The sequence below is a fragment of the Hipposideros armiger genome, unplaced genomic scaffold, assembly GCF_001890085.2.
Source record: "Hipposideros armiger isolate ML-2016 unplaced genomic scaffold, ASM189008v1 scaffold_94, whole genome shotgun sequence".
Lineage (NCBI taxonomy): Eukaryota > Metazoa > Chordata > Mammalia > Chiroptera > Hipposideridae > Hipposideros > Hipposideros armiger.
In genome coordinates this window covers 2764185-2775873 of record NW_017731444.1, presented here as the reverse complement: position 1 = coordinate 2775873, position 11689 = coordinate 2764185, and the positions used below count along the sequence as shown (strand labels likewise).

Below are 11689 nucleotides of genomic sequence, written 5' to 3'. Positions count from 1 at the left end.
TTATTTAAAGAAAATAAAACAATCAATATAAGAAGGGGTGTCAGATCTTTTATCCTACTGGGGGCATCCAAAGGGGAATTTAAATTTTTCAAAACATAAAGCCGTATCTGTTTCTCAGCCAGAGCTTCAGGATTTGTCCCAATAGCAGTGTGATAGGCATGTCAGATACTGAGGTGCAGCCGGCTCCCAACATTTCTGCTTCACTTCACAGCAACACTCCTAGAGAGGTCTGCCTACTCTATTCGTATTTCCCATTCCTTTCTGCCTCTTCACTCTCCTCTGAAACTGTCCTTGTCAATGCCACCAGTGACTTCCACTACTAATGAGGTAATTTCTCAGTCATCTTACTTGGCCCATCTGCAGCATTTGACACAATGGATTGCTCCCTCCTTGACACACTTTCTAAACATGACATCCAGGAAGCCACCTTCCTACCTTCTTTTCTGGTTCATCCTCTTCTCCCTTTATTATCAGATTGCCCCAGGACTCAGATCTGGCCCTCTCTTTTTCTCTATCCGCTTTCACTCCATGTGCTCTCTTCCGATCTTGTGACTTCAGATGCCATCCTTACCCAGACGCTTCCCAGACTCACATCTTGATCCTCTCCCCTGAATTCCAAACACCTAAATCCCACTGCCTATTCGGCATCTCCACTTGGGTGCCCAATAGGCAACTAACGTGCAATCTTTCCCCAGAAACATTTTTCCCCACCTCAAAATGACAACTCTCTTCCTGAAGTCATCCTTGATTCATCTTTTGACTCATCTCTTATCCCACATCCAAATCTGTCAGCAATACCTTCAGAGTATATCTGGTATCAGACCACTTACTACCACCATCCACACATACACATACCCCACTCTCCTCTCATGCCTGGATTACAGTATTGGTTCCCACTCTTGTCCCACTCCAGTTCTCTCTCCACACTACCATTTTGCTAAATAGAGCATAAATTTAAAAGTGCATTCCAGTTTTAAAAAAAATAATTTGAAGAAAGCAAAGAATTTGAAATCACCTAAACTTCAATAGGAGAATGTTAGTAAAGAATACTAGGTCAGGGCCGGCCGAGTGGCGCGATGGTTAAGAACTGGCTTGGAATGCCAGAGGGCCCCAGTTCGGATCCTACATATGAGGGCCAGTGACACTGCCCTCCACAGCTAAGATGGTGAACAACATGGTGCAGTGGGTTGCCATGGGCTACCGTATGTAGCCAGCAGCCAGCGTGAGCGGCCAGCAGCCAGCATGAGAGGCCAGCAGCCGCCGTGAGCGGCCATCCAGAAGCCGGCGACTGATCTGCCTCGCCCGGGAAGAGCACAATGATGGTGCCAACTTGAGCCAGTGAAGCAACGTCCTCCACAACTAGACTGAAGAACAAAACGACAGCAACTTGTCTGTTCCCCTTCCCCCAATTCCCCAGTGCTGTTCCCATCCCCCCAATTCCCCAATTAAAAAAAAAATACTAGGTCAGAGCTCCCAACCTTCTCCACCTCTTAAAAATCATAGGAAAGGGCCAAGTGGCTTGTTGGTTAAGAGTTGGCTTGGGAGCGCGGGCTCTGAGCAGCAGGGCCGCCAGTTCGAATCCCACATTAGGGCCAGTGACGCTGTGCCCTCTACAGCTAAGATGGTGAACAACAGCTCGACCTGGAGCTGGGCTGCCGTGAGTCGCCAGCGACGGTGTTGGCTGCAGTGGGGCTGCAGTGGACTGCCGTAAGCTACCGTGAGTGGCAGGCAGCTAGCATGAGTGGCCGGCAGCTGCCATGAGCCACCGTGAACAGCCATGCAATGGCCGGCGACCGATCCGCCTCAACTGGGAAGAGTGTAATGATGACAATACCAACATGGGCCAGTGAAGCAAAGTTCTCCACAACTAGACTGAAGAACAAAAGGACAGCAACTTGTCTGTTCCCCTTCCCCGATTCCCCAACGCTGTTCCCACCCCCAAATCCCCAATAAAATCTTAAAAAAAAAAAAATCATAGGAAAATGTTTTAAATTGCACTACACATTATGGTAAACAGATGAGACTGCTATGGTACAGCAATCAGCCTGGGTACTCTGGCCATCCAGGCTGAGGAAATCACCATGTTGGGCCTTTGCAGAGCCCACTGTACCACAGCACTCCAGCGGGGGAGCTCTATACCAGGAAACAGTTAAAAAGTAGGAGGTAGCAATATGGGGAAGACCCTGGTGGTTACTTACCCAACAGCCATTTCTCCCCTCCACCCAGCTAACACCCTTGATCTTGTTCAGGTATGCACTGGCTTTAGAGGAGGGAGGCCCCAGCCCCAGTCCCAGCTTCAGTAGTCATGATTGGTCTGAGCTAGATTTGGTGGGCCCATTCTCCTTGCCAGTTACAGGTTTAGTCACAGGCATGTGATCAAAGTCTGACCAAGGAGACAGGGTGAGAAGTCTATTCAGAGACTTTTGGGAAAGATTTTCATCACACTTAAATAAAAAGGACTTTGCAGAAAAACATTCCCTCATCTGCAGCTAGATACTGTCATATCTGTGTGGCATTCCTGGAATTGTGGAACTGTGAGGGGGGTTTCCTGGAGTGGAAGAGGGGAAAGTGGAGGAAACCTGTTCCTTGATAGCATTGTTGAGCTATTAAATTAACCAATTCTGTAACCTATCTAGAAAACCCACTATGGACCAAGCTCTTTAACACAGATTATCTCTTTGAACCCCCACATTAGTCCTCTGAGAGTAGGTATTAATATCCCTTTGCTATGGATGAGCAAATTGAGGCTATGAAAACTGAGGTCATTGGTCCCATGTAACAAGGCTGAGATTTGAAGCAGTAAGACTCAAACTAAGGTTGCCCTGACTCCACAATCCACCTTTTCTTTCACTAAAGTCGAAAACATCACTGAAGCACCCTGAAATGCACAGATATGCTGAAAGAAAACAAAGCTGACAAAAGGTGATATTAAGCCCACCCCCTCAGCCACCCAAATTTTATCACTGCTTCCAAAACATTAGACAGATCAGGGAGGAATAGTGATTTTTCTATCCAGTGCTAACTTTAGCCAGGAATCTATGTGTTAAGGAGGTAGGTTTCCTGGAGAGTCTGATGCAAATAGTCCTTGATCCACAATGTCAGAAGCAAAGCCGTTTAATCAATATAATCCACCTACATGCGGGGCTGTCTATTAACTCTGCCACTTGGTCAAATGATTTAAACCCATCTCCAAGCCCCTGTGTCCTATAAAATGTGTAATTCCAGCATTGTTTTGAAAGATTCCATGTGATAAAGCCTGCAGAGCGCTTAGAACAGTACAGGGCACTTAAGCCCTCAATATATTATGTCATCATGAGTATGAGTATTCTAAGAAAGAATACAATGGTCTACTTGGAAATATATCCCAAAAAAGTAATGACTGATGGATATAGATGTATTGTGATAAGGTATAGTAAAATATTAATGTGAAAATAGTAAAAAAATATTAAAGGGAAAATGTTCACTGTAAAATTCTTTCAACTTTCTTTGTTTGAAAATGTTCATAATCCAATGTTGGGGGGAAAAATAGTGCATTGGGGTTGCGCTTTGGGAAGGAAAGCTTGTTTTTGTTTTTAATAAAAAGGTATAAAAAGAAAAATGGGCGAGATCTTCTCAACTCTGTCCCGCCTTCGGGCTGTGGGCCTTTAGCAACGCTGCTTAAATGAAATCATAGAGAACCGCTTGCGAAATACCAAATCCTCGAGAGCGAGGCCCAAGGCTGCCAAACCCTTGCAAGGGACAGGGACGCGCTCCAAGTTCCCCCATCCCGCGTCGGTGCCGAGGAGGTGGGGCTGGAGCGAACCCGGGCGGAAACACCGTTCAGCCGTTACCAGGAGACTCCGGACCGGCTGTAGCCGCCTTGCGCCGCGTGTAAATATTTTTTGGCAGGGCGGGGGAGAGAAGCGTCAAATTTCAAAAAAAAAAAAAAAAAAAACCCAAACCCCACCGCCCCGACGGGCGGGCGGGCGCGCGCGATGGGCGCACTTTGGCTGCGGGAGCGAGTGGAGGATGCTGGGAAGGAGGTAAAATGGCCACCGGCGGCGGCGCCGAGGAGGAGAGGAAGCGGGGGCGGCCGCAGCTCCTGCCCGCCACGCGCCCAGCAACACGGGCAGAGGAGGCCGAGGTCGGCCGCGAGAAGATGGGCTGGGCCCAGGTGGTGAAGAATCTGGCCGAGAAGAAGGGCGAGTTCCGCGAGTCACGGCCGCCGCGACGGGAAGAGGAAAGCGGCAGCGGCGCAGGCGGTGGACTCGGCGCCCCCGCAGGCCTGGCGACGCCGGGTCTTAATGACTTTCCCCCCGCGGGCCGCGGAGATCCAAAGGGCCGCCGGAGAGACCCGGCTGGCGAAGCGGCGGACGCCCGCAAAAAGAAGGGCGCAGCGGAGGTGGGCAAGAGGAAGAAGGCAGAGACTGCGGCCATGGCGACCCCAGGCAGGTCCGGCGCAGCAGAGGACGAGGCCGAGCGGCCCCCCCAGGATGAACCGGCGGCGGCGGTGGGCCCCGCGGCAGGTCCGGGCAAGGGCCGCTTCCTCGTGCGCATCTGTTTCCAGGGAGACGAGGGCGCTTGCCCGACCCGGGACTTCGTGGTGGGCGCGCTCATCTTGCGCTCCATCGGCATGGACCCGAGCGACATCTATGCGGTCATCCAGATCCCGGGCAGCCGGGAGTTCGACGTGAGCTTCCGCTCAGCGGAGAAACTGGCCCTGTTCCTGCGCGTCTACGAGGAGAAGCGCGAGCAGGAAGACTGCTGGGAGAACTTTGTGGTGCTGGGGCGGAGCAAGTCCAGCTTGAAGACGCTCTTCATCCTCTTCCGGAACGAGACCGTGGATGTGGAGGACATCGTGACCTGGCTGAAGCGCCACTGCGATGTACTGGCCGTGCCCGTAAAAGTAACCGACAGGTTTGGGATCTGGACCGGGGAGTACAAGTGCGAGATCGAGCTGCGCCAGGGAGAGGGCGGGGTCAGGCACCTGCCAGGAGCCTTCTTTCTGGGGGCCGAGCGGGGCTACAGCTGGTACAAGGGGCAGCCCAAGACGTGCTTTAAATGTGGTTCCAGGACCCACATGAGCGGCAGCTGCACGCAGGACAGGTGCTTCAGGTGCGGAGAGGAGGGGCACCTGAGCCCTTACTGCCGGAAAGGCATCGTATGCAACCTCTGTGGCAAGCGAGGACATGCCTTTGCCCAGTGTCCCAAAGCAGTTCACAATTCCGTGGCAGCTCAGCTAACCGGCGTGGCCGGGCACTGAACACCCGCCTGCCTGCCAAGGTGAACACAGAGCCAGCTTACCCCTCTTAAGTGCCAAAACTTTTTCTAAATCTTTTTTTTACATCGCGTTTGAAGGAGATCTTTCTAAACCTACAAAAAGACATCTCTCTCTGCCTTCTTAAACCGAGTTTACTCCATTTCAGCCTTTTCTGAATCGGTGACTCTTCGTCATCAGTACCGACTACCGAGACTGTAGTGTGCAGATGTGTCGCCCCTCCCTTTTCAAACTTTGGTTTCATTTCTGTGGGGGATTTGTGTGTGTGTTTGTTTGTTTGTTACGCCCCACACCTTGTCTTCTAGGGTTTTTACCCTTTTAGGCTGCCTTGGGCTGCCTTGCTCATCTTTGTGACCCAGCACTAGGCACGGGGCCCAGCACATAATAAGCACTCCATCAGTGTTTTGTTGACTTGAGAACGTTGTTGACTGTGGCTTTCTTAATTTGCTGCTTCTAATCTGTATGGTCTGAGAATTTGTAAAACCAGTGTTGTTAGAAGTATATATAATCTGAATCAATAAGCTCTGAATGGTGGCCAAGGGCCTGTCTTAGGCATTAAAACGCGTGGACTTTGTGATAGCTCTTTCGGTGGCTCAGAAGCCATTTTTCATAGAATAGAATTTTCCTATTGGAAAGGACCCCAAAATTGGTTTCGACCAATCCCCTGGTTTTCCAACAGTGAAACAGGCCCAGGGAGGTTAAAGGACTGGGTCAAAATTACATGTCTGGTGCCAGAGCTAGCCTAGGGTAGAGTTCCCTGACCCCAAGCCCGGTGCGCATTCCACTACCTCTCACACTTCACAACAATTTCCTCAGCACGTCAGGGCCCAGAAAGTCTGATCTCGCCAGAAAAATGAGCCCAGAGGAATGCTAAGAAATCATCTGGGGGAGGAAGCAGAAGATTTAGCAGGGGCTTCTGAATTCTTGGAGATGGAGAAAGGGACAAAGGAACGTAATTCAGGGTGCATTCATTGCCCCCTGGGGTACTATATCTGGATTAAGGTGTACGTGGTCCTTTGGGGCCTTACCCTTCCTCATTCATTGCCAACAGTGAGAAATGGGGGTGCTCCTGTTTAAGGAAACCTACCAAAGGTTTACATTTGCACCTGAGCCTCAATAGCTAGAAACCCCAGAGAAGCAGCTAAATGGAGCTCATCTGCAACCTCATAACTCGCAGAAGACGATTTTAACCCGGAATTATAAGTGAGTTGTTAACTCTTTAACAAGTACTTGGGAAATAGTCCAAGCAAGAGGACATTGGGTCAACTAAGTGTTAACAAGTTAAAGTAGAAAAGAGAATACACTACTTTTCTTTTAGTTTTTGTCTTACGTTTGTTTGCATTATTTTGCTATTTCCTTGTGGTTTAGAATGTAAAACTCATTGTTAAAAATTTTGTTCTAAATAAATATTTATCTTTTGTATTGCTAACACTGCTGCACTATTTCCTTTCAAAGTGTTAGGTGCTTAGGTACAGAAACCCTCGCTCAATCCATACTTCCTGCCACCATTTGTTTACACTGCAAATACAGTTCCAGCTCCTGCAGGCAACACTTAGCACCTACTCTGTTGTGCCAAGCCCTTTGGAGTTGTTCCCTAAAAGCATGCTGATTACTTAGCACACTGTTAAAACTCAAGTTTGAAGCCCTTAACTCAGCTCCGAGGAATCAGAATCACTGGAGCGTGTGAAAACGTTTTTAGTAAACATTCTCAAGCAATTCTGATGGGCAGCCATGTCTGAATGGTAATAAGATGAGTGAGAAGGACTCTGCCCTCAGGAGATTACTAACCAGTGGGAAAGACAAGATGTCAGCTTCATCATCTTTCAGTTATTGTAAATGCCTGGAATTGGATGCAAAGTGTTCATGGGCTTTTTTAAAAATGCCATCTCTTCCTACTATGAGGAAGAGAGAAACAGTCCAGCAAATGTCTTAGGGAGCTAAGGCTCCTTCAGGCTAGCCCTGGAACACCCCCCCACACACACACACACACACACACACAAAACCCTCTGAAGGATTTTCCAGTTCTGAGACGTTAAGATTATCTGATCCTATGAAAGTTCCCAGTGTAATGAGTCAGTGATTTGAAGCTCCTTTCACAGCTGATGTGGTATAGTTGTGGCCTGGTCAGCTCTTGGGAACCCTGCCTTTCAGAGCCAGCTCAGCTCTCCTTCCTGTCTCCCAAAGCAAACAGACCCTTCCCTCCTCCATCCCTCCTGTCTTCTCCCTCCCCCTCATCTCTTTCCCTTCTCTGCCTTGGGTTTCCTCCCTTGCCTGGCTAGAGGCCAAGGGCGGGGAGAAAGCCTGCATTCATCATACTCCCCGCCCCCTTCCTCTTAGCAGGCGCGGTGCCAAGGAGCCTCCAAGGAAGGAATCTTCCCTCTCTCTGCCCCTCCCCCGCAACTCTCCTGGAGGGAGCTGAGGAGGAAACTGTTCCCCTACCCATCCCCCACAGAATCCGCTCTAGGGCCTCCTGCCTGGCAGTCTAGGGATTGAGCCACGGGTTGGAGTTTAACAGACCTCCCCCAGCTTCCTCTCCTGATCTAGCAGCCCCCGAATTACAATTCCTCACTGTTATGGGCTCCTGCGGAGTGTGCTGAGATTCCCCAGACTGAGGCTGGCAGACTAGCTGACAATCATTCATTCAACTTTCAACAAATAGAGCCATTAGAGCCAGGCCCTGTGCTAGGCGCTCCGCTTATACCTATGAACAAGACAGTGCACTTACAGAGGGAGATACAGATAAGTAACAAGCAAGTTCTAAAATAATATTATTTTAAATACTTTGAAAAAAACCCAGTACGGAATTGTCTGAAGTACAGGTCTAGAAGAGATGATGATATCTTGACTGAAACCTGCAAGATGAATAAGAACCAGGTGACCAGGGAAGAGATCTCCAAGCAGTAGAAACAGCCTGTACAGAGACCTGGGACACACAGCTCTTTCAGGCTGGCGAGGAGTCAAAGGAAGATGGAGTTGGACAAAGGCCAAGAGGAGGTGACACAGGGCTTGTCAGTGTTAGTTAAGAGGCTTGATTTTGTCTTAACATCCTCCAGTCTGGCCACCTCCATTCCATTTATTCATTCACATGTATGTTAAGCACCAACTCTTTCTAGGCAATGGAATGCAACAAAATAGTCAAGTCCCTGGGGCTCAAAATCTAGAATCACACAAATATGCCCATTAATTACAAAATGTGATCATGCATTAAAAGAAACATACAATGATATCTTGTTTAACAAAGGAAACTGATCTGGTCTTAGGCATCAGGGATAACATCCCAGAGAACATGTTTGAACTGAGTTAGAAAGGATATATAAGGAGTTAATTGAGCAATGGGGGCGGGGGTGAAGGAGTGGCAGGGGAATTAGCCTAGGCAAAGCGATAACAAGTATAACAACCCTAGAGTGGGAGGATTCCTGGCCAATTCTAGAAATCAAATGAAGTCCAGTGTATCATTCCAGGATTAGAAACAGAAAGACTCTAGGTATTTAAAAATGGTGATGATCCCTAGGCTGCATATTAGGAATGACCCCTGGCACACCATAGAACTGACCTTACTACCTCTCTCATAGTCAGAAAGGAGCCAGCTCATCACTGGAAAGGTTGAGTTTGAGGACACATTGCTAAAGCTGCCACCCAAGGGCTGGATGCTGAGATCAGAAAGCCACTGCCAGCACTACACCAGGACAGTTGACATGTCAAGTCCTTGAAGCAGGAGACCATACGTATGCTGGTGACTCCACAATCTTACAGCAAAAATAGCCAGAACTATTTGATCTCTGCCTTCCAACAAATCTCTTACTTCCATCTTCCAACAAATGCATCTAATTGCTGGAGCCCTAGCTGCAAGGGGGGGTCAGGAAATGTTTTAGATTTCCAGCATGTGTAGCACAGGAAGATACATAAACAGTGGGAATGGATGCTGTCTGCCAACCGACTATATCCAATCTAGCCAATGTGGCTACAACAGAGAGGGGGAGGGAGATGATGGTATGAAATAAGGCTGGAGATCTGAGAGTCTGGTCAGCCATGTTTAGAAATTCAGTCTAAGAATGATGAGAAAGATATTTTTTATTTTATTGGGGAAGAGTGTGTTTTTACAGGACCCATCAGCTCCAAGTAACTGTTTTCAATCTAGTTGTGAAGGACACAGCTCCGTGGCCCATGTGGGACTCGAACTGGCAACATTGGTGTTATGAGCACACGTGCTAACCATCTGAGCTAACCGGCCGCCCCCACTGAAAGATTTTTAAGCAAGGAAGTGACATGATCAGGGTTGTATTTTTTTTCTTATTTTATTAAATTTGCAATTACAGTTGACATTCGATATTATTTTATATTATTAGTTTCAGGTGTACAGCATAGTGGTTAGACATTTATGTAACTTACAAAGTAATCACCCCAATTAGTATAATACCCACCTGGTACTATACATAATTATTACAGTATTATTGACTATATTCCCTATACTATATTTTACATACCCTTGACTATTTCATAACTACCAATTTGTACTTCTTGATCCCTTCTCTTTTTTCACCCAAGCCCCCACCCATCCAGCAACCATCAGTTTGTTCTCTGTATCTATGAGCCTGTTTCTGTTTTGTTTGTTCATTTTGTTCTTTAGGTTCTATATATAAGTGAGATGATGTGGCATTTGTCTTTCTCTGTTTCACCTATGTCACTTAGCATACCTTTCACATGCTCCATGTTGTCACAAATGGTAAGATTTCATTCTTTTTATGGCTGAGTAATGTTCCAGTGTGTGTGTGTGTGTGTGTGTGTGTGTGTGTGTGTGTGTGTAGCACATCTTCTTTATCCAGTTGTCTGTTGATGGACATTTAGGTTGCTTCCATTTCTTGGCTATTGTAAATAATTCTGCAATGAACATAGGGGTGCATATATCACTTTGAATTCGTGTTTTGGACTTGCTAGATCATAAAGCAGTTCTATGTTTGTTTTTTTAAAAGATTTATTGGGGAGTTGGGGGAGGGAACAGCATTGGGGAATCAGAGAAGGGGAACAGACAAGTTCTGCTGTCCTTTTGTTCTTCAGTCTAGTGGTAGAGGATGTCGCTTCACTGGCCCATGTTGGTATTGTGATCATTGTGCTGTGCTCTTCCCTGCTGAGGCAGATCCGTCTCCGGCCATTGGACAGCAGCTCACGCAGGCTGCCGGCCACTCACGGTAGCTCACAGCAACCCAGCTCCAGGTCAAGCTGTTGTTCACCCTCTTAGCTGTAGAGGGCGCAGCATCACTGGCCCATGTGGGATCCGATCCTTCAGCCCTGCTGCTCAGAGCTTGTGCTCCCAAGTCAACGCTTAACCAATGAGCCACTCGGCCAATCCCAGGTAGTTCTATTATTAATTTTTTGAGGAATCCTCCTGCTGTTTTCCATAGTGGCCGCACCAATTCTAATCCCACCAACAGTGCACAAGGGTTCCCTTTTCTCCAAGTCCTCACCAATACTTGTTTGTTGATTTATTGGTGATAGCCATTCTGACAGGTGTGAAGTGATACCTCATTGTGGTTTTAATTTGCATTTCTCTGATGATTAGTGACATTGAGTATCTTTTCATGTATCTATTGGCCATCTGTATGTCCTCTTTGGAGAAATGTCTATTAAGGGACTCTGCCCATATTTTAATTGGATTGTTAGGGTTTTTGTTTGTTTCTTTCTTTGGTGTTGAGTTGTAGGAGTTCTTTATAAATTGTAGATATTAACCCCTTATTGGATATATGATTGGTGAATATCTTCTCCCATTCAGTAGGTTGCCTTTTTTTTTTTTATGGTTTCCTTTGCTGTGTAAAAACTTTTTAGTTTGATGTAGTCCCATTTGTTTATTTTTTTCTTTTTCCCCCTTGCCTGAGGAGATCTATCAGAAAAAAAATATTACTAAGAGTAATGCCAGAGAGTTTACTGCCTCTGTTTTCTTCTAGGAAATTTATGGTTTTAGGTCTTATATTTAAATCTTTAATCCATTTGGAGTTTATTCTTGTATGTGGTGTAAGAAGGTGGTCTGTTTTTTTAATTTTATTTTGGTTTTTTTTGTTGTTGTTGTTGTTGTTTTTTTTTAAAGATTTTTATTGGGGAATTGGGGGGATGGGAACAGTGCTGGGGAATTGGGGGAAGGGGAACAGACAAGTTGTTGTCGTTTTGTTCTTCAGTTTAGTTGTGGAGGACGTTGTTTCACTGGCCCAAGTTGGCACCATTATTGTGCTCTTCCTGGGTGAGGCAGATCAGTCCCCGGCTTCTGGATGGCCGCTCACTGCGGCTGTTGGCCGCTCACGCTAGCTGCTGGCTACATACGGTAGCCCATGGCAACCCACTGCCACAGGGGCTGCAGCCTACGCCATCGCCGGCGACTTATGGCAGCCCAGCTCCAGGTTGAGCTGTTGTTCAGCATCTTAGCTGTAGAGGGCAGTGTCACTG

At 47.3% G+C, this 11689-nt stretch overlaps 1 protein-coding gene across 1 annotated transcript; it reads left to right on the top strand.

Annotated features, from left to right (window-relative positions):
• Positions 1 to 1960: 1960 nt before the first annotated feature.
• ZCCHC3 (zinc finger CCHC-type containing 3) lies at positions 1961 to 6686 on the top strand. Its single transcript, XM_019645655.1, has one exon. The coding sequence runs from the start codon at positions 4028 to 4030 to the stop codon at positions 5240 to 5242; it is 1215 nt and encodes a 404-aa protein (XP_019501200.1). The 5' UTR covers positions 1961 to 4027; the 3' UTR covers positions 5243 to 6686.
• The last annotated feature ends 5003 nt before the right edge of the window (positions 6687 to 11689 follow it).